Below are 26,813 nucleotides of genomic sequence, written 5' to 3'. Positions count from 1 at the left end.
CAACTAAAATACAACTTTGACACTATAACTTGTTAAAGAAGCCATGCAAAATGCGTGTGAGAAAAATCTAACGTAGATGCTCACAGGACAAACTTGTATATTAATGCTTATAGTTTCTTGACGCTTGCAAGGTCTGTTTAATGTCCATGTGGTCCACTGGTGCAAGCTGGTATGAAATGGCATCTCAAAAAGGGAAGCTATAGCTTTTACATGACATTTGAAGCATCTCTACAGCAGATATTATCTACATCAACAATAGAAACATTCACTTTTAATTCAATAATTTTCCTCATCACTAAGCAAGTAATATATTTGCTTGCTATAATATATTTAATTTAAAATTTGAGTGCCCCAACCTGAACTGTAAAATACAAGTGCGTATGATCATATAAGTTCATAATATATGAAACATCTTGCCCCTGTCCTGTCACATAAAGACCAAAGATCATTTATCATGTTGTTGGAAACCAATCTGTACAAAGGAGAGGCAGCACAGAGGAGCTTTTGTCTTTATGCTTAAAATATGGACGAAAACACTGATGTTGTTGTGTGTGCATGGACGAATACAATAACAATACAATACAATACAATAACTCTCTCTGGACGAGGAAAACTGAGAGATTCTATATGTGTCTACTTCACAAGTCCATCAGATCCGTTCTGTGACTTCAAAGACTGGTTTCAGGAAGAGGCTGTAGACCGTGGATGAACATTCACTTTCACTTTTCATTGGTCAAGGGTGTGTGCCACCGCTGAGAGGAGGTTACCACAGCCTGACTTTGAAGTCAGTCCTCAGAGCAGACAATGTTTACATTCTTCCAGCACATTACACCCCCCTGCCCGCAGCTTCTTCCACACATCTCTCTATTGGACTGTGCAAATGCTAAATGAAAAATGAATTAATTAGTTTTCATCTTTGTTTTTATTATTATCATTAGTAGTAGTAGTATCAAAAGCCCAGTTATTTCTTTTTAAATAATAAATGCACTTCTTTGGAAATTAGTCAAATCCTAGTTGTCGTTTCCAGGTCAACCACAAGATGGCGTTGTTTGCACCGTTCAGCTTCTTAAGAAAGACTTTTTCATTATTTCTTTCTTTGAAACTGAAACTTAAGCCCCTGCAGAAGTATGAAAAAAAGACTCCTCAATTATTTGAGAAGGCGGGTGTGTGTCATCAGCTGTTTCCAAATGACATTCCTGTCAAGTCGTGACTCAGACATGAATGATCTCTCAAAGTTGCAAAACTCTTGAAGTGCCCTGTGCATAAGCTTTAAAGGTCAAAATAATACTGCACACCTCCATCATGCTGCACATTACACTGAGTTTGCACCCCATCCTCTGAACATAGAACCAGCTCTGTGACACTGCACACGTCTCTGCTACTGCACACCAGCACCCCACAAAAAACTCAAACCCTCAACTCAGCACCTTTTGCTTTCTAGGATTATTTCTGACAGATATTTGGTTCAAAATACAATGAGAGAAAAATACTGCTTAGTCATCTTGTTGTGACTCATCGTCCCATGAGGCCTTTACACACGTCCACCTACTTTGCCTTATAGCTCAATCTGGCCACACGGTTTTCCCCCTCCCCAGCCCTGAACCTGCACACGCACAGCTCTGAAAACAACATTCCCGTGATGTAAGATTGGAGAAGTTCACAGGGTTTTTTTTTTTTTAACATTTTGTAAATAATATCAGGTGACTAAAATTGAGGAAGTTCCCCATGAGGAACTTTAAAGATTTTCCCGCTGTGTCATTATGCTGCATCAAAGCTGCACTCAAACCCAAATACAACATGCCCACGCTAGGACAAGTGATGCGAGCAAACATCAAGACCTATAATGCGGCATGACAATCTTTTACAAAGGCAATTTCATGAAATAATAAGAGCACGGAGAGGAGTAAAGGTTTTACATGTAAGTACATTTTATAATCATGCAGATAAAAATTTAGAGAAATTACATGGCAATTATTGTTTGAGAAAAAGCATGTTAGAAAAAGAAAAATAATGCAGTTACAATAATTAAAAACATTTATTTCAGATGTTTGAGAGTATACAGTAACAAAATAACAGTGTTGTTTGGTTATTTAAACATAATTATAACCAACAAACTATAACCTGGGCAAGTTATTATAGTAACATTCTCCAAAATCAACATCTCAGGAACCTAGTGTGTGTGTACCTTAAAAATTGTCCTCAGCTACACAAAGTATATATATAAATATATGTGTATATATATATTATATCTACATAACTATGAACAAGACATATATGTATTTAAGAGCCAAAAAGTAGTTATTTATATCCAAAAACATTCCAACCTGGCACTAACGAACTTCCTGTTCAAACAGGATGTTGCTTGTGATGAAGTGAGGTGATGGGCTTTTTACCATCCCTTGTAAATATCAGCAAGGGCAGCTTTTATAAACTACACATTAAGCCACATTATAGCACACCTTCAGCTACAAAGCAATATTATTTGCATGTCAAAAAAAAAAAAGAGAAAAAAAAGTGTCAAATTCTCAATTACCTGTAGTTTGGAGGTTAAGGAAGAGAGGTCCTCTTTGAACAGTAGATATCTGGTTATTTACTCCAAAGCTCACTTTCAAATGAACTTGCTTGTTGATCGACCTACTGATGTTTAATAAATTCTGGAAGCACAGACTAGTGAAAGGGCCCCACATTTAAACCAAATTGTGTTTCCTCTTTTCTAGCAGCCAGGAGCGGGGTGCAAAGGGAAGCTTTTGTGTCAGCCGCCCCACATCCAAGACAGAAATAATCGCAGATTCTTGCAAGTCATTGTGTTGCATAATCGCGCATAGTCGCCCATTAATTAATCAGATAGATTCAAAAATGGGAAAAAAAAAAAACGTCAGTATTACAATTCTGTCTGTTGTATGTAACTTAAGGGGTTTTTTTCAGGTTTTCTGCAAATTCTCAACACAATCATGGTATAACCTGGTAAATTACAAGATACTTGAGATGATCATGCAGCATTCACACTTTGATATTGTTGTCAAGGTCGATACTAAAAATAAAGGCTTGACGTTCAAGTGCAGACTGAAGGCTGTTAATTTCATATTCTTGAGACAGTTTGTCCATAACTGATCAGTGCTGCTCAACTTGTAAGAACAAAACACACAAGTGTTTTTGGTCAGCTTTACAGAACGGTGACATTTCATTCCAGAGGAAAAGGGCTCGGATATTGCATTCACGGTCACACTGTAATCTGCATAATGACAATGATGAACAACCCATCAGTGACGATTTGAGAGAAAAAGCCTCCAAATTCCCCTTCAGATGCATGTTGATTGTGTTTATTCATGGCAGTTAGGTTGATGAGGGAGCAATATGGAGGAGGCTGGATGGACACTTGTTACATGTTACCGTTAAAATAGCAGACATCTCTTGACGAAGAACAAACAGCAGAGGCAGACTGAAATCAAGGCGTCTGCGAAAGCTCTCAGGAATGCAAATTCAAAAGCACTTCATTACTTGCTTTTTCCCTGAAATCTCGTGTCTGAGAGACTGAACTAAGTGGTTAATCAAGCCAAAAACCAAACCATGTCTGAGGGGCCAGAGAGGAGACCTCTGCTCACAGACAAGGCCAACACTGTGTGTGTGTGTGTGTGTGTGTGTGTGTGTGTGTGTGTGTGTGTGTGTGTGTGTGTGTGTGTGTGTGTGTGCATGCATGCGTGCATGTGTGTTCACAGGATATATGTAAGAGCATGAGAAAATACACGTGTGTGTTCTGAGTCTATACCACACCAGGAAGATCTACATAGCTTGAAGATAAATTCCCACTCATTGTTAATGATTGTGAATTAATCACAATCACTTGTTATGATTTGGACCATACGAAGCTTCATCACAGTATGGACTCACTAGAGCAGAAAACTAAAGATACAAAGTTTCGTTCAACTTTTGAAAATGAAAGTATAACAATCCTGATGTCATGATGTCAAGTTACCTGTTAGTTACTTGCTCATTTTGTGAACCACAACAGCCAGTTAGTGACAAAAAGAATTATTTTAATAAAATCTTAACATCCGTCAGAATGTTACAGTTCATCCGGAGGAGTATATGGATCTCTGGTGTGGATTTCATGGAAATCCATCCAAAATTTGTTGAGATATTTCAGTATGGCTTAAAATCCCTGCTGATTTGCCAAATATTGGGGGCATCTCCCAGGAAATCATTTGTAACCCTTTTTTGCACAGTTCCAGTTTTTTTTTAACACTTGAAAAACTTTCTCCAAATAAAACACATGTGGAGTTTCAGCGAGTATTGATAGTGGAGTATTTCAGTTTGCTCATAGTGCGATATTCAAGAGCAGTTTGACAAGACACCAGATTTTATTGTGTACTGTGTTATTCTATAACTTCTGTTTCGTGCATTCAGGATCTGACAGCTGAGGGGAGGCACTTGAAATGCTAAGAGGAAGAAACTAGCACAAACTCCAAACATGCTGAAGGGTTTAGTTAATTTAGAGGCTGTTACACACATACAGTCTGTAACAATAATTGTCTGCATTATTCTGGTGGAGGCAGCATCTTCTCCTAACCTTTCTTTATCACATTAGCAAGGCCTGAACACAATTTGAACGCTAGGTGACCATTCACACACCAACACCAACACCATTAAAGTCCTGTGTTGTCTGTTGTTGATGGATTTCACATCTGAGTGTGCTGGTGTTGTGCATGCTTGTAGTGGCGACGCTGTTCTTCACATAAAAAGTTCATCAGAAATGTTATATTGTCCAAATTGCCTTAACTGACTTAGTGGCATAGAAACATTAGATTCAATTTCAGTAAAATGCCATAAAATTACAGTGACAGAATGGAATGAAGTCTGTCTCGTGAACTGATATTGTAATTGTGAACACGTGCCACTGCAAATAGCGGCACAAGATAAATATGTACAGTATATGTTCCACTGCAGCTAACCATTATTTTCACTCTTGATGAAATGACTGACTATATAATGTTACAAAATAATGAAAGTTTTACAGCACACCCTCTCAGAACTCAAGGTAACATTTTCGGACTGGTTTGTTTGATAAACCAAATCCCAAAAATATTAAATTTACTATTGTAGAAGATAGAAAAACTTACTTTATTGTTACTTTACTCACGATTGTTCAATTGTCAAAATTGTTGCAGATGATTGTTACCAATCAACTGATGAATGAATAGTTTTAGCTCTAAACTGTCTACCTCATCCAGATGTCAGTGGGATTATTGTAGGTTTTAAAGGATTATTTTCCATCATGTCTGCACGGCTCAAATCAGCCTGAATGATCTCCCTTGCATCAAGAACACGTAATGCACTTGACAAATGACCATGATCTACTCATGACGTAGGGATTTCTCTCCCTGATCGTGTTATTGTTCGATAGACAGAATGTGCGGAATGCAAGTGTGTGAGTGAACTCAGCAGGAGCTGACACTCGACATTAGATTTATGAGTGGAGATTATGACCCAGGGCACTCTGGAAGAAACAGAGAAAAAGACAGCAGAGCCGAGGCCAATGGGAGAGACAAGAGGTAGAGAGAGAGAGAGAGAGAGAGAGAGAGAGAGAGAGAGAGAGAGAGAGAGAGAGAGAGAGAGAGAGAGAGGCAGGGAGAATAGAGCAAAGGCCATGAAATGAAATGAGATGTTTGATCTCCCCAGGACAGGTGAGGTATTACTGGTGGAGCGTCTGATCTGATGTACAGCCTATGAAAGAATGGACACCACCAGCTGCACTGTGCATTCATTGTGGCTACACATAATGGAAAAGGAGACAGTAACTCATTGTGATCTATATATTTATTTGTCATACCACCATCCTCTCTCCCTCTGTCTGGAACCTATGAATATTTCCCCCTTTTTTTCTTCAGAGTTCTTTGAGAAACACACTCTGAAACCTCACCTAAGTCTACACTCTTTATCCAAAAGTTTCCCTGAGAGGCACTTGGTTTTACTCTGGGCCTCTGTTGTATCTTCAAATGCCTGGTCGTCTCTCTTTTCCTTCATGCTAATCGATGCACTCAGTACAGTGAAACGGTACCCGCCTGCAGACGCAAAATAAGAGTCTCTGAAATGAAAACTTTCCCCCCCTCCTCTTTTAGATGGCAATTGTATGTGGCTGTGTCTTCGTCTGGTTTACCTGTGGGTCTTTGATCATGACAGCATGCGACAGTGTTTGATTCCTGGGGTACTTTGACAGTTTGCAGGCTGGCAAAAGGCCCTCCAGTGTCTGAAGTCAGATCAGAGGAGACAGGGCCTGAAAAGCAGGAGTCCAGCTGGGAGAAGATCAGAAGAGACACAAACTTTAGCGAGAGCCATTGTGAGGTACACAGTGACTGCTGGCTCCTATAACTTTTCCCTTTGTATGTTTTTTATATCGCTCTCTTCTCCCTCTCTTATCTTCTGCTCAGAGTGTTGAATGGCTCAGTTAAAGGTCTGTCAGGTTTTATCTGATTTTGACGAAAAAAAAAAAGAAATAAAATAAGACACCTTGTATTTGTTCCCTGTCCCTCGGGGTTTAAGGCTGGTCTTTGTGTGCTCGCTCACATCAGTGCACATCTCCTTTACAGTGGAGGCATTATGCCACAGGGAATTTGTAGTTAATGTAATAAAGACTAATTAAAAAGAATGTAATAACCTACATTACATGCCACATGCTGAACCATGACCTGATGCTCAAAAGGCATGGATAAAATTAAATCAAATATTGGATGTGTTTTTGGGAGCCTTAAGTGAAATGAACAGTACTGATCAATCATTTCAGTCACTGTAATAACTGGCCAAATTAATTAATGTATGTAATTATGTTACTTTGGAGCCTGAGTTGGGCGATATGAAGAGATGCTCTCAGGTTTAGTAAGTGTGGTAAGGGTGCCCTCTGGTGGTTCAAATCTAACAAGACTAACCACACCTGAGCAAGCACACAGACCAGCCCCAGACCCCAAGGACAAGCTGAAAGAGGAAACAGATCAAACACCTGGTAGAACCAACAAAGACCTGGTGGTTCTGCCAGGTGTGTGACCTGTTTCCTCTTTCAGCTTGTCCTTGGGGTTTGGGGCTGGTCTGTGTGCTTGCTCAGGTGTGGTTAGTCTGGGAACTATTCTTTCGTCCTTGGAAACTGTCTCGGGGTCATATCACTTTACTTGCACATAGACTTTTAAAAAAACATTTAAAACAACCAACCAAAGTTATCTTTATCATGCACACTGCAGTTCTGTAATGCACAAGAGTGGAACATAATTCATTGCATTAAACGTTCTGATATTTTCATTATTGTATAGGCTCATGTGATTTTGCATGTTTATCAGTATTGTAAAATCAATATCATATTGATTTCTAACATATCACCCAGCTGTAACGTGGACTCGTTCTTATGTGGACAAGGTGTTAAAAATGGCTTAAAAATGTCTTTAAAAGCACTTCGTTTGACTCAAAAAGGTACAGAAACCAAGCGCACAACTGTGCAGTAGTTGAGTAAATGTACTTTTCATTAGCTGGGCTACAGCCATGACTATCAGCAGTCTTCTTAATACCAGTAGTAGAATACACAAAGTACATTTACCCAAGTGTTGCATTTAAGTGTATGCATGTGTTACTTGTATTTCATTTTACTTTGTACATCACATTTTAGAGGACAATATTGCATTTTTCCCTTTTCTGCTTTTTTCTTTTAGACATAAGTAGTGGCAAATTTGTTCATTAACATTTTACACAAAACATATAGTTAACAAATAAAATATGACGCGTAATTATTGATTAAACCAGCTATTTACATCTTGGACAGCCTGTCATTAGATTAAACCCAGACTGCCGGCAGTGCGTGACTCTTGCTTGTCTATGGCCTCAATTCACCTAAATAAAATAAATAAGACATGATTAATCGATTGACGATGCCAGCGCTCTGCCTGTGCTGAGCTCGGTATCTGTTGTCTCTGCTCGGCTGTACGGACCGCTCTCAGGCTCCGCTCGTCCTTTGATGAAATGGCAACAACAGTGAAACTGAACACCGGGGCACAAATCCCCATTGTGGGACTTGGGACATGGAAGGTGCGTTTTTGTTTTCACTCTGCTATCCTACCTAGCATCATTTAACAGTTAACTTGCTCAATGAGCTAGTTAGCTTGACGTGCCAACAGAAAGTATGGCTGCAGACTGCAACAAACACGCGTCGTGACAACTAGCTTTCTTTGAAACAACTGCTGATATTTTCCAACATAGATTCGCATGTAATTGCATTGTGTTTGACACATGACTGCTGGTTGACGTTTTGGTCTACGTGGCCATGTAGCACCACCCTGTAGGATTTAGTGTAATGGACTTTCCAGAAACATGACTGTCATGTGCAGTCAAGTTACGGCGGGTAGACTATGTGCACTTCATTGTTGACGGATTTCATTCACTTATAATCCACTAAAGTCACAGATACTTTAGGCTGCTGTTTGTTTAAGGCACCAATTGTGAATTGTAACCTAATCCTTATGTGCTTGCTTTGCTTTTATCAGCCGTCCTCAGGTGCTCCATTGCATATATCATTTGCTCTTGAATAGTTAAAATGGCTCAAATGCAGAGTACACATCACCCAGGGACAATGTTAAAGTGTAACCTAACTAACCTAACAGCCACCTTCAAATTTATTGTCCCAGGAACTGAAGTCAAACTTAAACTGCCTTTCAGACAAAGGACAGTTACAATTTGTAGCAGTAAAAACATACATAATGTTTAACCATTCATTATCTGTATATTGACATCACAAGAGTACAAATAAATAAGTATTTATTGTGATGTTATTGTGCTACAGTTCCTCCAGAGGACATGGAGTATGCTACAAGGTGTATAAATGTAACCGGTACTAATCAATAGCAGTTACACAGTGTATGAGTAACCGGTCCTGTCTCCTTAGTCTGCCCCTGGTAAGGTCACAGAAGCAGTGAAAGCAGCCATCTCAGCAGGTTACAGGCACATCGATGGAGCGTACATCTACCACAACGAGACGGAGGTGGGAGAAGGTGTTCAGGCCATGATCAAGGACGGCGTGGTGAAGAGAGAAGATCTTTTCATAGTGAGCAAGGTGAGTTGTTTACCTCATGTACATGTTGTTATTGTTATTTCTCCCACACACAAAAAAATCCCATTGAAACTGATGCTGCCTGTCTATAGAGCTGTACTATTTGCAAACTGTTTTTGATAATATGGGTTTCCTGAACATGCTCACTTGCTTACCATTGACTCTGTCCTTTCATCTCATAGCTGTGGTGCACTTTCCATGACAAGTCCCAGGTGAGGAAAGGCTGTGAAAAGACTCTCAGTGATCTTAAACTGGACTACGTAGACCTCTATCTAGTGCACTGGCCCATGGGTTTCCAGGTAAGTAAACTATGGCCTCTTCTTAGCCAGAGTGTCTGTGTTGTGTGTGTGTGTGTGTGTGTGTGTGTGTGTGTGTGTGTGTGTGTGTCTCAGTGTGGGCAGTTGCTATGTTAAATGCCCTTGTACTATGCTATCCGTCCTCATATTTTTGATGAAGTATGAAGTTGATTGCAACAGCCTTAGCTATTATATTCTTTTGTCATGTCACAGGCTGGCGGTGAGGACTTTCCCTTGGACAGTGCAGGAGAGACGATCGGTGATAACACTCACTTCTTGGAGACGTGGGAGGTGAGTTAAACACTCACATATCAGATGGAAGGTTCATTCTGGTAAAACAAACTGAACTCAGCCAAGGGAAACCATGTGTTTTTTTTATGGTCAATGTCCTCAGGGGATGGAAGAGCTGATGGACGCTGGTTTGGTCAAAGCTATCGGTGTGTCCAACTTCAACAAGGAGCAGATTGAAGCCATTCTCAACAAGCCAGGCCTCAAATACAAGCCTGCCAACAACCAGGTACGTTAAAGGACTTGTTTACCCGAGTAATGTCACCTCACAGTGACATTCTTGCCTCCTACACATTAGTAGAAGAAAGAGATAACACTATTTCAACTGGTAACTAGTAACGACCAAATGAAGCTTATGGTCCACTGGTTCGTCAAGAGATTGATTACTCGAAGTTTCATTCAACAACATTCACTAGTGACATCCATGGCTGAAGGTGTAGCCGCCAAATCATTCACAAGCCCTTTAATATAAAGAACAGTATAGCTCTGTTCATTCTTCTATTACTGCTGTGTTCATTGTGTCACTGACTCATTACTCATTAGATTAAATATCAGGGCTGTTAACAAAGAAGAATGACGGGATGAAATTTGTGTGGAGGGGGATGTTCTTTTTATTAAAAAACAGAACAGGCTTGAGATGGTTCCTCTTCTTACTACTACTACTATTCCTAGGAATAAGAATAATAAATACTCCGCAAAAAACTCTAGTGCAGACTGTGGTACACTTGCAACATGTGAATCAAACTACCACCGACATCCCCCAAATGATGTGCCAAGTGTTTAAGATGCTTTTATCCTAAAACTGGTGTCATGCCCCGTGCAACGCGAAGCCTGGTTCGTCATAGGTCAAGTGGTTTTCCGCAAAACGACACGAGCCACAAAGTGGGGCTTCATCTCATACACCCCTTCTTACTCAGTACACACCTTGAAGGCTTGCCTTTAGACGTCCCTCCATTACTGGCCACTATACAGACTGTGTACAATTGCAGCCATTTTGGATGTGTAATATGTCTGAGTCTTTGCTACTGAGAAGCAAGAAAACAGACCCATTACAAGAGCTCTGTTCTTAAAGGGCAAGAGGCCGTAATGGCATTATCTGTCCCCTGATATCAGGTCTAAGAAATAAATGTCATGTTTAATTGTAATGGGCCACAGCAGCTTCCCCTCAGGGTGGAACAATTAGCTGAGGAGACTTTATATTTTTGCTGTTTCTCAGAACCATCATTCACCATTAATGTCTTGTTTTGTCTGGTTGTGTTGTATATTAGATTACAGCCCTTTGTCACTGTACACACCAAATATGGAACAAAAGAGCTGAACATCGGTGAATTTGTCCCTGAAAATGATGCCAAATAAGTAAAGCAACAATACAAATGTCCTCTTGTGCTTCGTTTATGAGCCCTCTGTGGATAATCTGACACTATATTTTCCAAATCCGTTTTTTGCACTACGCAGGAAGTAATAGATTAGTGAGAATTGAAAAATTGAATTTTGGTATTATAACAATAAAGTATAAAGTGAAAAAATAGACAGGCTTTGAACAAGACACTGAACAGTGAGTTTAGATATAGAAACATATCAATAGCCTGACAGTTACACTCAGTTAAAGCACCACTGTGCCTTGACTTGTACAAAGCAAAATCATCTTTGCCCATGTTTGCATGTTGTGCAAATGTGTACCCCGCTTGGTATTTGTGATCACTCCATGGTCTCCGCGGTGCTTCTCCAAGATCTGTGTGCTTGTCTCACTAGGTGGAGTGCCACCCGTACCTGACCCAGGAGAAGCTGATCAACTACTGCCACTCTCAGGGCATCTCAGTGACGGCCTACAGCCCGCTGGGCTCCCCTGACAGACCCTGGTCCGTAAGCACGACTATCAGATTTGTCACAAAATAACAAACAATATTTTCTATAACATGTGCTCTGCTACAAAGTGGTCAATGGTCATCGCTTTGGTCAGTTTCGACTTGTGACTGTTGTTCCTCTTTATCTCTGTGTGGCACATCGTGTCATGTTTTTGACATTTTAGTACATATTTCATAACTGCCCACCTTTTGTGGCAGTGTTATTCAGATCGCTTTTCTAAAGTGTTTCCATTAGTTTGTATACTTTTGCAGAAGAATACAATGTTTGAGTCCTGTAAATTCTGTTTTTGAATTGCAGGGCTAAACCGGAAGACCCATCACTTCTACAGGATCCCAACATTAAGGCTATTGCAGAAAAGTACAAGAAGACAGCTGCTCAGGTACAGCACTCGCACTAAGCTCGAACATATTTAAAAATGTAACTGGACTGAACAAAGCTTTAAAGAAAAGCAATCCTTGCTTCGCTTCTGTCTTAAAGTAGGACATGCGTAGGTAATCAGACTTTTACTCTCAGCCATAGTAGTAGGCATTAACAGGGATGCCAGGGAGAAAAGTGTGGTTGATTTAAATACCATTCGCATGGTCCCAGCTGTTATTACACTTCAAATTGTGACCTCTGATCACGTTCACATGTTTATTCCCTTCCTCCTCCTCCTCCTCCTCCTCCCCTGCCAGGTCCTGATCCGCTTCCACATCCAGAGGAACGTGATCGCCATCCCCAAGTCCATCACGCCTCAGCGCATTCAGGAGAATTTCCAAGTAATTAGCCGTCAAATTGTTGAGATATTTTCTGGGATTATCCCTCAGCCTGCTTTACTTACTTTCCCTTTTTGGCTTGTGCATGAAAACTGTTTTTTTAAATCATTGCAGGTGTTTGACTTTGAACTTTCTGACGAGGAAATGAAAACTGTATTAGGATTCAACAGGAACTGGAGAGTCTGTCCCATGCAGTGGTGAGACAGTATATCATTGTGCACTTTTTGTGTGTTTTGTTACACTGCTCAAAAGATGATGTGTTTCAGGCAACCATTTGTTCCCTCTCTCTTTACAGGAGCACGAAGCACAAGGACTATCCCTTCAATGCTGAATTCTGAAAAGGAACGCGCTGATTCTCCACAGGTTTAAAGTGGGAGCTGGGTTTTTGCTTCTCTGCCTTCTAGACTGATTGCTTCCTGTTGTTTAGAGCAGTTGGAACTCTTGGTGTGACCTTGCAGCAGATTTTTGTTGTCATGTTACAGTTCTCAGGAAACAAAAACACAACTTCCTTTGTTACTAGTCTTGTCTCCATACAGTTTTTACACACACACCCCAAAGATGTATTTACACTCGAGAGGCTCAGTTGTCTCCATTCTGGATTTTGAGCTTTGCACAAATACAATTGACTGTTAATGTCTTTTCCTTACATGGTCATTTTCTGTTCTGTCAGTTACATAGTTTGCTTGGAAACAAGAATTGAATTGCTTTGTGTCTTAATGCAGAGTAGATTTTACTGTTTTAATTTGTGGCGTTTAAAGTTACTGAATAACTATTCGTGCCATATCCAGATTTAATATTTTCAACACTAGTAACAGTTCCGAGTTAGGTCTCAGAACAGAAGGAATAAATTACAAAGGTATCGGCCTGAGTTAGTTTTGCGTTACATGTAAGAGGAATTAACCACCTACAGTAAATTCTCATTTCAAAATATATTTTTGTAGCACATTGGTGATACATCCAATGATGTATCATACATCCAAACACTTCTCATTTATCTAAATGTTTCCTCCTAATTTCCGCCTATTTTCTGTCATAGCAGTTTTTTTAGTTTCATCACAGGGAATAGTGCCTTAGGATATAAATTGATTACAAAATTCACAGTGTTGTCTCACTAATGCAGAACATGCTTCCTCAGCTAGGATGACAAACTGTTTTCCACTATTATCTGTGAGTCATATGTGGCACATTGTGATCATGTGTGTTGATTGCGTTACAAAATAATCACTTGCACTTCCCATATCAGCTGCTTTTGTAATGTGTTACAATAAAGGCCTGTGAGAGGAAATAAAAAGGAGGCGGCGCTTGTTTTCTGCAGAGCTGAGTGGTGACGGTTCCTCTCACTTCCACTAGAGGTCAGAAAAGCTAACAGTGGGTCTGAGGGGGCTGAGTGAATGAGCTGCTGGAGCCTTCAGTGGTGTAATCTACATGACACACAGGTATACACACACACAGACACACACACATGCACACAAATAGCCACAATTAAATCATTCAGTTCAGTTTTATTTTTTGGTCCTTCATTAAATGCTCCATTTTTTAAGGGACATTAAAATCAGCCTGTATTAGCCTTCTAGTTAATGTTTAAAATGACGTGCCAAAAGCGTCCTGTACTGAACATATGAACCTTATCTAACAGTCATCTAGATGAGACTGTCCATGTTTATGACAAGCATGACTTGTAAACAGCAGTGAATCTTTATTACCCTCCTGTCCAGCAGGAAATTGAGTTTGTCCTCAAAGACAAAGCTAAAACAAACTTGTGTGCGAGTCAGCAGAAAGATCTGACATTCAAGCTAATGTCATAAAGACAATGGATTCACATTATAGGCAGGTTTATTTTATAGCAAATTTCATACAGAAAGTCAGTGTATTACACAAGGAATTAAAAATAAAAAGAGATGCATGTATAAGTAGAGGGGTTAAACACTATAATTACATAATTAAAAAGGGGCTACGAGCATAAACGTGGACTGAAATTAGGTTGAGTACCAGTATTATTTACTGTATCTGTATCTGTATTTTGTTACAGTGAGTTAGCTTTCCACTACAATGGGTTATACCATAATAACATTGTAATTGTGACTGCCATCTTTACATATAAGTATAAGTATAGTATATATAAGTTTTCTAACTGTCTTTTTAGCCAGTTTTTCTGGGCTCTAATTTATCATTTGTCTGTCAACTCTTTGCCTTCTATAGTCTCAAGGCTACATGGATGTAGATTACGTGACAGGTCCACATCCTAAAAAATATTTCTCCTGCCTATTTAGCATAGTGTAATAAAAACTTGCAGAACTGGTTTGAAATTGTGTGTAATAACCCGCCCAACGTCTGTGCGCAGAACATCACGTGACCTTTGTAAAATTACTTTGTCACACCATCAGCCCGCTGAAGTAGTTCCTTAGCATTTTTTAGTGATCACTTTCACTCCCATTTATTCCATGTGATCTCAATTATATTTGAGTAAAACAGGAGATACTCAACCTCCAGCAAACGCTTAATAATTAGAAGTCACGCCTCTGCCTCAGTCTTGATAAGCACATTAATCGGGTAGTTGTTTTAATAACACAACATGTGGAATTTGAAGAAAATAAGTGGCTGCAAAGCAGAAACTGAGAAAGTTTGTCATCTGAAGAGTTAGTATTCAGTGTTCAGGGGGAAGTCTTTGTGTTTTGAGGCCCTTGAAGGAAAAGAAGAAAGGTTAAGATGTTTAACTCATAATGACAATGTAATCTATTTCTCTCTTTTCGCAACCGTCTTCCCGTCTACTCACCAATGCATTGTGAATCCTCTCCAATTCTTGTTCAAGCTCAGCAAGGTCTTCATGTCTTCTTCACTCAACTCAAAGTCAAACAACTGAAAGAGAAAGAACAGCTAAGCGACTCACAGCCACAGAAGCCGCCTTGTGTTCCACATGGATGGAGCCCGACAAGTATCACCCACACACAAAAAAATAACGAATGTTGAAATGGAAGTATAAAGCGCATAATCAGAATTTCAAAAAGCTAAGAACCACTAGATCTGAATTATCCAGTATGAGAACACAGATCCTGCTTCTGAGATTGAGATCGATATACCTGGAAATTTTCCTTGATCCGATGGGGTGTTATTGACTTTGCAATGACAATCACATTCCTCTGGATGTGGAACCTGATGAGAACCTGTTAAGAAAACCAAAACCTTATTTAACTGTTATTCAGCCATCCTCCTGAACATAGTTGCGTGACCACATTTTTGGTGGATCATCAAACACAAGTACAATACTGTACTGTTTAATTTCCCATGTTCAGAGTTTTATAACAAACCCTTTCATCCACCACATGACGGTACTGACTTTCTCCTTGCGGACTTCTGTTATATAAGCAGTCCATAATTTCGGACAAAGCCATTATGTCAATATTGGATGTTTCCTGTGTGCACCCACTGGCCGAAACAAATATCACGACAATGCAACATCTGTTTGTTCACTAGTTTTTGCTGTGCACTCGTGCTGCTGCTGTCCGGTATGTAATCTACAACTAACCAATATAAGTATACTGTATTTAAACTTAAAGGTGCATATACTATGTGCTCACATATGACATATCATGCTTTGTAGTTATGAGAATGAAATACAATGTTAAAGTGAAGTAAATTAACCTCTTTGAAAAGACATGACAAAGATGTTTTTGTTTTTTTGTTTTTTTTACTTGTGCTGGAGTCTTGTACTTTTCAGCGATGGCCTTGATCTTAGGTTCCTCCAGCAGAGAGGGTTCATCAGATGAAGCCCTTTTTTAAAATAGGTACAGAAATAAATCAGTGACAGTTGAAATATAAAGGTGCCAACACTTTTCTATGAGCACTGTGTGTAATATGTGATATGTGACATTTCCTCTCACCAGGGTCTGTCAGGGGAGCCCAGAGGGCTGTAGGCCGTCACTGAGATGCCCTTTGAGTGGCAGTAGTTGATGAGCTTCTCCTGGGTCAGGTACGGGTGGCACTCAATCTGGGAAACACGTGCAGATGCTTTTATTTTCTTCTTGTGCTATTTTACAGTAGGTATACAACGATGCATGTTGGAAATCTTGCTTCGCACCTGGTTGGTGACGGGCTTGTACTTGAGGCCCGGCTTGTTGAGTACGGCGTCAATCTGATCTTTGTTGAAGTTAGAGATGCCGATGGCCTTGACCAACCCAGCATCCACCAGCTGTTCCATGACCTTTCAAACACATTACATACTGGTATTAGTGATGGCTTTGTTAGATCACAAGGATTGTCAGTTTAAAATTTAGCACGTCACTTAAATTACCTCCCAAGTGTCCAAGAAGTTGCTGCCGTCAGAAATGACCTGGCCATGCTCATCTACAGGAAAAATGTCATCACCTGGCTGCAGTTAAAAAAAAATGTAAAAAATGTTGAAGTCAGAACATGAAGTTGGATGGAAATGTTAAATGGGGAAACACGTCAGTCTGAATTCAGAGAGGTTCCAACATTTAACTGTTGCCTCATTCTCTCAGACAGATAAAATAGGCCAAAGGTGAGTGAGTTTGCTCTCCTCTATGGCCAGCACCGGACAGTGGCTTCCAAACCTTGGTTCCTATAGGGAAGTGCATGAGGTAGAGGTCCAGGTAGTCCAGTTTCAGGTCACTGAGAGTCTTCTCACATGCTCCCCTCACCAGAGATGGAAGGTGGAAGGTGCACCACAGCTGTTAAAAAAACAGAGTTGATGTGGGTGTGATGGTGGTGATGTTGTAGTGTTAGTCATGGATCAAATAATACATTTTAACCTGGAACAACCAAACCACAAGTTTACATACATTACACACACACACGTAGGTTATTTCTAGTGTTTAAAAAGCCCCTATGGGTGCATTGACTTCGGCTGCAGCTTACCTTACTGACGATGAATAGATCCTCCCTCTTGACCACTCCTTGATCAATCATGGCACGAACCCCGGCTCCAACCTCTTGTTCATTCTGGTACACATAAGCACCATCGATGTGTCTGTAACCAACGCTTATAGCCTCTTTCACAGCCTCAGTGACCTTCCCTGGATCTGCCTGCAGAGGTGGGGTGATACAAAGAAAGGAAATTGCAGATGAGTTACGAAATAGATAAGACACAGTGGTAGTGATGGGTGTCTGTTGTGTGTTGCTGCGGCTTCATATCAGTGAAAAGTTCTTTTTATTTAATAGTTAATGGTGAGACATGGATATAGAGGCCATGTTGTCATTGGCAGTGCAACCAGTATAACTGCTCCTACACTAATCTTTTCAGGCCTGTGGGCGGTAACGTAAATATCCATTCTCCTGGAGAGAGGAGATAATGTTGATGTCAGTCAGTGAAATTAAGCACGTCATTGTGCTGCAGTTGCAATACTTCAATACAGACATCTCTGAACTGTTGAACCTACTCTGCAAGTACGGTGGATTCAGGCAGCAAGGCAGTTGATTCAACACACAGTGCAGTTGATGCAGAGCTAAAGCTAAAATACAAAGTCCATCCAGCTGGATTTTCTGGCACATTTGGTGAGAGGCAGGGTCAACCCTTCTGCCACAGAGCTGCTTGAACGCATAACATGTTCAGCCTTACCCTCCATGTTCCCAGACCCACAATAGGCATCTTTGCTCCATTGTTAAGTGTAACTGCAGGTATCATGTTGAAGATCTTTGCAGTTCTCAGTCTTGCATGATCAATCCAAGCAGCCGTTCGTGCAAGCAGACTCTTACTGCACTACACTGAGAGAGGAGGCAGCCTGTTGTTTAAAAGAGGAGGGGTCAATGGGCAGAAAGAACGTCCTTCTGGGTTTGATTAGTCATGCCTTCTTTGAAGAACATGTGTTCAGATCATAGAGAGATTTTAGTTAGTGAGATTTTAAGAGGCACCAAGGGGGTCAGCACAGTTGGTGTGATTATATTTGTTTGTACAGCATGAAATCTGTGCAAGAGTTTCTACGAATTGGAAAATAACTGCTTTCATATTCTCAGCAGGAGTCTGACCAGTCGGAAACAAGGTTTAATCAGTTGTTGGGGCTTCTGTCTTGTGTGCAAAAGGAGGGACTTTTTTTGTTTTGTGTTGTGAATTATGTAAAACAGACACAATACATCATTACATCTATGTTTTTTATTTCAGGTTTGTTTTGTATTTTACAAATTGCACCTTTGTTGCTAAAGTTATTGTATAATTTCTGAGAGAGGAAAAAAGAAACGTTCCCCTCGTCTTACAAATGAAAAACTAGTCACTGATCTCTGCCTTAGAAAGTAAACAGTGTATGGTCAATGGTCAAACATTTGAGGTCCAAGTTAATTGCAAATCTCAGCGACTCAGTGCATGATATGACAGCTCAGGAGACACTGGATGAAACACAAGATACAGTGACGATCAATATTAGCACATATGTATAAAACATTAATGGGCCTGTGTGTTGTGTGTGTGTGTGTGTGTGTGGGGGGGGGTGACTAGGAGATCACCGACACATTGTCAAATAGAGAGGAAAAGTCATACAAAAAACAGGCATCATGTAGTGTCATAAATAAATCTTAATGTTTGTTTGATATGTTCATATCACTGTATCAATCTCTCAGTGCAGGTGTGCTCGCACCCTCACTGGATGGAACTGGACGAAAGCTCTGCTGTGGATCCTCTACCGTTGATTGAAATGGCCAAAATCCTGCAAGAACAAAGAGGCAAGTTGTGATATTGTTGTTCTGGATTGCATGAGCCTCACGTCTGTTGAGGGACGGTGTGGCATTGCAGCTTGGCAGGCCCACAGCTGGTCACATCTTAATCTTTGGACATTTAACTGTGTTAGTGATACTGCCATGAGGGACACAACACAGGGAGATACTAATCAACCAGTAACCTAGTGCTACAGTTTCTGTGCTTGATGAATGTTTGGGGTCACATCTCATAGCTAATCTGATGTATTGCTCTTGGAAAAATGTATCATCCTCTTGAGTCATGTGCTGTTTCTTAAAATGTATTTGAAAGCTGCCTAGTTGAGACACTATAAGTGAATCTATCAGGTTACACTCAAGTCTTAACTTGTTTTGAGTGTAGAAATGATTTTAAGAAAATACATATCTATCATTTTTCACGCCTTGTTACAGCAATTATCTTCAAGCACGTGTGGTTTTATTTGCCCTTTAACACTGGCACAGATGACAATGACAGTTACTGAAGAGGGCCACACATACACTGTAATACAAGCTGATTGTTTTATTTGCCTGAAACTCAGGCTCCGGTAGGGACTTCATCATGTCCTACAGAAAAAGATTGATGTCCTAATGCAATTGTATTATTGCATTTTCATTTTTACTTATTATTATAATGTTCCACATATAAATGTGTTATCTATCATGGGATTACATTTTCACGTTTAAATTATTATTCTAATAAAGTCCCCTTTTGGCTTCCATACGATGTGTACTAGTTGAAATTTATTCTCTAACTGATTTGATCAGGTTTAAGTGTGAAAAAAAAAGGAAATGATAAGTGTTTAAATAACTAACTTTTTACGTGCTTCCTACAAGTAGATATAATGAACAAACTCCCACTGCCACGTCCCAACTCATTTAGGTTCTTTTTAAAAAATATTTTTTCTTATGTTTGTCAAGTTAGTTTCTTCTCCATCATTTCCTTTTCCCTTTGCCAAGTTGTTGCGGTTACTGTTCTAAACCCTGCCCTCCTCTGTTAGGAAAGTACGCACTCTACTGGATGTTAACTTGAACAACAACTTTCTAGATTATCTCGTGGCTCTATAGTGACGAACATTGTTGTGTCTCATTGATGTGGTGCTGACAAAATAACAGGAACTTTTACTTCTTGGCATGATTCATTCAGTCCTGCAAAAAGCTGTGAACTGTTCACACTGTCAGCGACTGATTATATTATTTTATATACAGTATATTCAATATATACTGTGGTTTGAAAATTTAGAAAACTCCTACAACACCTATTTTAATGTGCTAGAAGCATGTTACCTACCTGTCTGATACTAAATTTGCATTATGGCCCAAATCTAGATATCATTCTGTTATTTACTCCTGACAATATTCTAATTTACAGGTAAACATATATTTAAAATAATATTAACATTACTTGAAACAATAAATTATATTTCTTATTGCACCAAATTCTCCAAATCAAAACAAATGGATTTGCTCATGTAACTTTTTATTCATTATTCAAACATTATGCAACCAATCAACATTCAGGGCACTCTCACTGTGCAGACACACACACACACACACACACACACACACACACACACACACACACACACACACACACACACAAAGTGCAGACATCAGACAATGACATTAACATAGCACTGTCTCTGAAAGATAGGCAACATGAAGAGCAAAGGTGCTAAATATTGCACATTATGATCAGTTCAGGAAACGTAACTTCTCAGTCCGTTCAGCTTCACTGGCAGACGACCCCAGGTTCTTTTGTAAGCATCAAAACAACTGGTTACAAAACAGCTGAGAGAACACACAAACATTCTCCGTAGCTAAGTTTACCAGTCTTTGTCATAGGCCTGATGTTATTTTCCTACCCTGACTGGGTGAAGGTAGATGCAACTCTGTAGAAAGAAATTAAAACGAGGTAACAGTTGATAATGGCCAACTCGCACACATCACAGGATGTGACGCTCCATTTTCACAGCAAAATTTGATGCAAGTGCTTTCGATCCAAATTTGTATTACTTCAGCTTTACTTGTGATTGAATCTTTTAAGCTAATGAGTAAAAACCAAGAAACAAAATGTACAAATCTAGCAGTACACAATGTTAAGCTCAGCATAGCCTGGTTTTATATTAGCGAAAAGGTTCATATTGTTGAGAGCACAATAATAGTATGGCCTAATTAGCTGCAGAATGAATGTTTCGCAATGTTACAGCTGATGTTTGAGAAATCTTATTGCCTCACTGCTCACAAGAGAAAAAATAACCTTTTTCATTCAAATGATCTGTTAGCTTTAGGCCATACCTGAGTCTAGTTAGTAGATTGTACCATCATAAAAAATGAACACAAGTAAACATAATGAACCTGGAAAGCTAAATAATGGGGAGGTATCTGAATGACTTACTACTGTGCTATGAGCAATAATGTGAGTGAGTTATTGCTTGGAAGCAGCCGTTTATCAGGCCAGCTTGGATATTTGTTCCTAGACGGAATTACACACAGAAAATTACAAAAAGCCACACAAAAACAATTTTCTATTCCACCAAGTGATAAATTAGCGATCAATTCCAAAACCACACTTAAAAGCCTAGCTGTGTCCTAAGCAGCTGCCCTCCGTAGAGCACCCATTTTTCTGCTTGTCTCAGGAACAGTCAGTGAAGGTTGTCACCATGTTGCCCCTACGCTGGGTCACTGTCCTGCACTGTTGCTTTCCCGAGCTCTGGAATCTGCTTTCAGTCCTGGAACCGTGCGAGTTAAAGGAGAACATCTTCTCCAAGTCCTCAAACATGTCATCAAAGAGTCCTCCACTAAACTGTCTCTGCTTGTTCATTGCCTCCCGGTGAGCCTTGAAGTGGCTGTCAAAGTGTCTCTTTTGATGGGCCTGACTTTGAGAATGGGAATGGGAGTGGGTGTGGGAGTGGGAGTGAAAGTGGTGTTGGTGTCGTTGTTGACCAAAAGTGTCATAGTCTTTGAAGATGTCATCAAAGTTGAAGTTGAAGGACTGGTAGTGCTGATTGAAGTTATAGTTGCCACCTCCACCTCCACCTCCTCCTCTACGGCCCTCCCCTGTTAATAGGCCATGGCCAAACTGGTCATACTCTTGCCTCATCTTATCGTCTGATAACGTCTCATATGCTGCAAGAGACAAGGAAGCATTTCATTACTTATTGTGTCGGTTGCTATGACAATGCCACACAAACATATCTGAATATTTCTACTTTAAGCAACGTGGCAATGTTTCTTGTCTACGTATTGTCAATAGTAGACAACATAAGTTTCCATTTCACATACATAAGATTAAATGTTTGACTTTTCCAGTGCAATTTTCTTTTAAGAAAGACCCATTATGTGAGAGTGTGCCTATAAATAGTTCCTTATACATCCAGTTTCACTTTTGGCTGTTGTCTTAATGGTATCACATGACAACACAAAACAGGTTATTAGCAGTAGGCTATTACTCTTAGGAATGTCTTTAACAGAAGGAACCAAAATCATAAAATGTTTTGGTTAAAAAACCTTCTGACACAGAAAAGACCTGATCTAAAAAAGAATATTGAGTCTACATTGTTACTGCTAGTCCTCTATTGTAGAAAGACACAATGACTAACTTACCCTCTGCTATTTCTCTGAACTTGGCTTCGGCGTCAGGGCCTTTGTTTCGGTCAGGGTGGTACTTCAGGGCCAGCTTATGGAAGGCCTTCTTGATCTGGCGATCAGTGACATCTTTGGTCACCCCCAGCATGTCATAGTAGTCTCTCTTGGCCAGGATGAACTCTGAGATCAGCAGAACATGCACTGCAAGCAGCAACACAGACTGTGCTGTGGCCATACTGCTGGTTTTGGCACCTTTGCGGCTGTGAAGAGAGAGAGGACAGTTTGACAGCTGCGTTAGCGACGTTTTTCACACCCCTGAGACACAGGAAGACTTTCTCAACGGTTATAAATTACAAGATTCTTGTACCAACTCTTCAAACAATTGCCAGAATAAAGCATATATAGCGTTGTTAAATAACTGTACTTTTTGCTAGCTAGTTTCAACGGAGAGACGTTAGGCTCAAGAAAATGACAACTCACTCTTAGTGGAATAAGGGAGAAGAATAAATAAGCTCTGCCTTCTTAATGACACTCTATTGTCTGTTGTGGGTTCTAGATTAACCACCCAAGACAAAAAAAACCGTTAATGCGTCGTGGAGAAGAGAGCTTACCTGGAGACAGGGTGACACAGCCGTGGGACAACTTCTATCAGCTGCCGACACCTCCAGCTGATGCGAAACGAAATCTAGCAATTGTTGACGAACTGCATTCCTAAGCTGTAACACCACGACTCGCAACACTATTGGTTCATTTCTTAACTCAGTGACTCAGTTCGCTCTGATTGGCGGAAACAGTGCGCACGTGGAGAATGTTGCATAGCCCGAAGAGACTACAACCGAAGCAAGAGGTTGAACCGCGCACCGCTCCGTTTTCGCTTAATCGATTGAGCTGTGAGATCTAAACATGTTTTCAGCCGACTAAATAAAAGTATGTTTTATATAATTTTATTCTGCATTATTTTATTATTCTCTTCTCATATAAAATAGATGCTGAATCCTTAAAGGTCACGTGTCTTAATTTATTTAATTACTTCCATATAGTTGTGCAACCGTTTGTAGTCGTGGAAGGTACGTTTACTGTCTTGAAAACAAACGTCACTTCCGCTAGGAGAACTACAACCCGGAAGTGACACTTTTACGAGCTGTTTTGTGTTGTCAAAACATTTTAACTGCAAACGTGTCTCAGTGAAGCGTTTTCATGTAGTCTCACTGCAGACATGCCACGGTACTGCGCTGTAAAAGCTTGCAGAAACCGCGGAGGAAGTGCTTCCAGACAAGACAACAAGAGAATTAGCTTCTACCCGTATGTTTTCTGTTTGCTTTCTGGAGTGGCTCCAAGTTGAAATTTCTGTTGGTTTGGCTGCAAGTGCTTATATTCTGTTAATTGTAGCATCTTAATCAATCTTAATATTGGTTATATAGGAATTGAGAAGTTAGCATTAATGTTATATTAGTGGTATACAATGTATGTCATGTTAACCTGTTTGTAGTAGTACAGGTAGAGACTGTGAGACCATTGGAATGAATGAGATGTAATGATAATGTTAGAAATGATGAGACATTCAAGTGAGACTGATGCTCCCCTACTGAAACCTGCCTGTAGTTTCAGCTTCAAAAACAGCCATTTACATTTCCCTCTCTTTACCCCTAAGGTTTCCCTTGCAAGACAAGCCCAGGCTTCAGAAATGGGTGGACAACATGAAGCGAGAGGAGTGGACCCCGAGTCGGCATCAGTGCCTATGCAGCGAGCACTTCACAGAGGACTGCTTCGATATTCGATGGGGCATCCGCTACCTGAAGAACACAGCCATCCCGACCATTTTTCCCTCCAATGAGGATGTATGTGTCTGTGTTGTTTTCCTGTCTGTCACAGTTCCATCATGAAGAAAGGGCTTGCTGGACTCCGCAAATTAGCTGTGGACCAACTTAGACATTTTTCTGCAAGAGTAAGAGCACAAGCCAAATGCCAAAAGGTGCAAGATCACATTTTCTTGCAGTAAAAGCAAAGACGTTTTGGTTTGCAGCAAGCCTGTTCTTAATGTTTTATTCTTTTCACCCATATCAATTATATTGCTCTGCGGGGAATTTCTGATTTCTTGTCCATCACAGTTCCTTTATAGACATGCAGCTTGTTACAGTATTGTGCTTTCACTTGCACTGACTTTTGCGTAATCTCATTAAATAAACATTCCTTTCCTTTTTATCTCAGGATGGTGAGAAAAAAGGGACCATCATTAAAAGGAGCCCCAAGGCCAAACCCAGGACATTAGAGATTGACATTGAGCCCACAGGATTTGACTGTCCCCTCGGTAAGAGGCCACTCATCTTAAGCAGAACATGCGAAAAGTTCCATTCAAGCACATCAAACAACACTGTTGCTGAACACACAGAGATGGTATTTGAACTGCCTCTGGTGTCAGACACTGGCATCTCCTGTCACGGGAACCAGTCAGACATACAGAGTGCTGCTTGTGAGGTACCAGGTGACAGCGGAATGCCAACAGCGTCCTGCCTCGCACTGTCCCCATGCACTGAGCCCTATTCTGAAGAGCTCGCTGACTCCACTGTGACTGTGATGTGCTGTGAATCGCTGGGCCCTTTCTCAGATGGAGAGGCCATTGTGGATGCAGCTGCCCTCCAAGCAGCACTGGGCCAGGCTATTCACCTTGTTCCTGTGGAAATGGTTAAGGACGAACCCACAGGCTGCTTTCTTGGGGAGGGGGTACCCAGTGAGGGAGAGCACATTTCTGTTTACGAGCACTCGTACTGCAGACCGGACACAGACAAAGATCAGCTTTGGAGTAAGATCTTGAGTTTGCATTCGAAGATATTGGAACTGGATCACAGAGAGGAGAGCACGGTGGCTAAAATCCATGCTCTTGAGACTGAGATAGCCCTCCTGAAGAGGGATGGGGCTGTTTTTAAAGAGAAACAGAAAGTTTTAGAAGATTATATATCATCCATGTTGCTCTGATTTTGGACCAATATTGTGGATGTGGTTGTATTTTAATTGTTACCATTGAGTCACTTTTGCAAACATCTTGCACATGCTTCTATAGATGCCATACATAAAACACAGAAATAATAATTGTGCCTGATTTTACACAACTTAATTGGTACTTGGTGTTCTCAATATTGCTCTCACATTTCCATATTACAACTGTATGTCTTCTTATGTCCACACGGTGCCACTGTACAACCATTTTTATTGGCAGCACAGATTTTCAATGGTTTGTTGCTATGCATTTTTGATAGATATTCAAGATTTTCTGTTCCATTGTGTCATCAATACCATATGCTAACTTATTAACAGCTCTTTTGCTGTTTTTATTATACAATGCCATCTGCCTGTTATGATGTTTAATCATCTGGTCAGTGTTTGACAGTTGTCTTTGTTACTCTATAATCTCTGTTGTTACTGTATAATTTAATGGAGTTGTTTGTTGTTTCACCAGAGTCAGAATTCATGATTTCATTCATGTAGTCATTCTTATTTTCTGTCTATTTACATATGAATAGGATTTGAGCTCATTTTATGATTCATGATGACGAGGGTTCAGAGAAGCAACAGGTCATGCCATGTTTTGCACGGACACATGCAGTTTGTTCTTCAATCCGCGCTTTTACTTTTGAGTTACAAGAAAGGTCCTCTTAGCGCCCTGCTGCTAAAGTGCTGTATTTTTGTTATAATTAAGTCGTCAGTTTATTTCAGCCCGGTGCTTGATTTCCAGTAGCACACTGTCATTCTACGCGATCTTCTGCAAAATGTTCAACTCTACAGAAAAATGAGCAATGGATTTACTTTGAAGTAGGGTGAGGTGTTCTTTGAATGTTTTTCTTAAAGCATGTGTGCCTCTGGGGGCTGTGGTTTTTGATTTAATCAAGCAAAGCATTCAGAAGTGCATTACATAATTGGACTAAAAAGGCAGTATACATCCATGATGTTGGCATGATGGAGTTTCTGCTTGTTCTTGCTTGTCATGGTAAATGCTATTTGATTTGATGTACTTTCGTTCTCCAAACCAGCTGTGTAGCAGAGAGAATAAGAGAGGGGCAGAGGAGAGGCTAAATTGGTTTTTGAATTAATTACAAAATGACTGATTGCATATATGAAAGGATGTGGAAAGTGCAATTTCAAATGACTCCAGGGTGTTACAAGATGACACATTTCCCTGCTCAAGAGTGATACTGGTCCCTGCCGCACCAGCAGTGAATAAGAGAATGGATTATTGAAATTAGTAATGAAATGACATTGTTGTAATCCTAT

At 40.2% G+C, this 26,813-nt stretch overlaps 5 protein-coding genes across 13 annotated transcripts in view; 2 read left to right on the top strand and 3 right to left on the bottom strand.

The window, feature by feature from the left end:
• tfec (transcription factor EC) overlaps window positions 1–2,657 on the bottom strand; it is a 46,555-nt gene extending 43,898 nt beyond the window's left edge. For all 4 annotated transcript variants that reach the window (XM_087177056.1, XM_023417926.2, XM_087177057.1 and 1 more), the window contains exon 1: window positions 2,534–2,657. The gene's annotated coding sequence lies outside the window, so the exon portion shown is untranslated. The remainder of the gene's footprint in view (window positions 1–2,533) is intronic.
• On the top strand, window positions 1,829–13,575 carry LOC111663697 (aldo-keto reductase family 1 member B1-like). 2 transcript variants are annotated; one of them, XM_087177062.1, is made up of 10 exons: window positions 1,829–1,918; window positions 8,915–9,082; window positions 9,262–9,378; window positions 9,589–9,666; window positions 9,770–9,892; window positions 11,416–11,522; window positions 11,827–11,908; window positions 12,204–12,287; window positions 12,399–12,481; window positions 12,580–13,575. In XM_087177062.1, the coding sequence occupies exons 1-10, from the start codon at window positions 1,844–1,846 to the stop codon at window positions 12,620–12,622; spliced, it is 960 nt and encodes a 319-aa protein (XP_087033188.1). In that variant the 5' UTR covers window positions 1,829–1,843; the 3' UTR covers window positions 12,623–13,575. The 2 variants fall into 2 exon arrangements, with proteins under 2 accessions (XP_087033188.1, XP_023273774.1); XM_023418006.2 differs by lacking the exon at window positions 1,829–1,918 and adding an exon at window positions 7,902–8,061.
• On the bottom strand, window positions 13,571–18,041 carry akr1b1.1 (aldo-keto reductase family 1, member B1 (aldose reductase), tandem duplicate 1). Of its 2 annotated transcripts, none has more exons than XM_087177063.1 (10): window positions 17,857–18,041; window positions 17,157–17,324; window positions 16,853–16,969; window positions 16,573–16,650; window positions 16,360–16,482; window positions 16,163–16,269; window positions 15,974–16,052; window positions 15,362–15,445; window positions 15,058–15,140; window positions 13,571–13,705 (listed from the first exon to the last, which is right to left on the bottom strand). In XM_087177063.1, coding segments are annotated over exons 1-10 (906 nt in total). In that variant the 5' UTR covers window positions 17,923–18,041; the 3' UTR covers window positions 13,571–13,704. The 2 variants fall into 2 exon arrangements, with proteins under 2 accessions (XP_087033189.1, XP_023273663.1); XM_023417895.2 differs by lacking the exon at window positions 13,571–13,705 and adding an exon at window positions 14,100–14,964 and having other exon boundaries at window positions 17,857–18,039.
• Window positions 16,013–26,485, top strand: LOC111663634 (THAP domain-containing protein 5). 4 transcript variants are annotated; one of them, XM_087177060.1, is made up of 5 exons: window positions 16,013–16,066; window positions 16,166–16,251; window positions 18,854–18,950; window positions 24,199–24,385; window positions 24,756–26,485. In XM_087177060.1, exons 4-5 carry the CDS (start codon window positions 24,245–24,247, stop codon window positions 25,518–25,520), a joined length of 906 nt encoding a protein of 301 aa, XP_087033186.1. In that variant the 5' UTR covers window positions 16,013–16,066; window positions 16,166–16,251; window positions 18,854–18,950; window positions 24,199–24,244; the 3' UTR covers window positions 25,521–26,485. The 4 variants fall into 4 exon arrangements, with proteins under 4 accessions (XP_087033186.1, XP_087033187.1, XP_023273672.1 ...); XM_087177061.1 differs by having other exon boundaries at window positions 18,849–18,950; XM_023417904.2 differs by lacking the exons at window positions 16,013–16,066; window positions 16,166–16,251; window positions 18,854–18,950 and adding an exon at window positions 23,372–23,474.
• Window positions 20,423–23,290, bottom strand: LOC111663708 (dnaJ homolog subfamily B member 9-like). The gene is made up of 3 exons (XM_023418019.2): window positions 23,159–23,290; window positions 22,566–22,807; window positions 20,423–22,088 (listed from the first exon to the last, which is right to left on the bottom strand). The coding sequence occupies exons 2-3, from the start codon at window positions 22,780–22,782 to the stop codon at window positions 21,595–21,597; spliced, it is 711 nt and encodes a 236-aa protein (XP_023273787.1). The 5' UTR covers window positions 22,783–22,807; window positions 23,159–23,290; the 3' UTR covers window positions 20,423–21,594.
• Window positions 26,486–26,813: the final 328 nt, after the last annotated feature.

The sequence above is a fragment of the Seriola lalandi genome, unplaced genomic scaffold, assembly GCF_002814215.2.
Source record: "Seriola lalandi dorsalis isolate HSWRI2012SDOR001 ecotype SW California unplaced genomic scaffold, Sedor1 jcf7180002054579, whole genome shotgun sequence".
NCBI classification, from domain to species: domain Eukaryota; kingdom Metazoa; phylum Chordata; class Actinopteri; order Carangiformes; family Carangidae; genus Seriola; species Seriola lalandi.
Note: the sequence above shows the minus strand (reverse complement) of the source record. Positions and strands in the feature narration are given on the sequence as shown.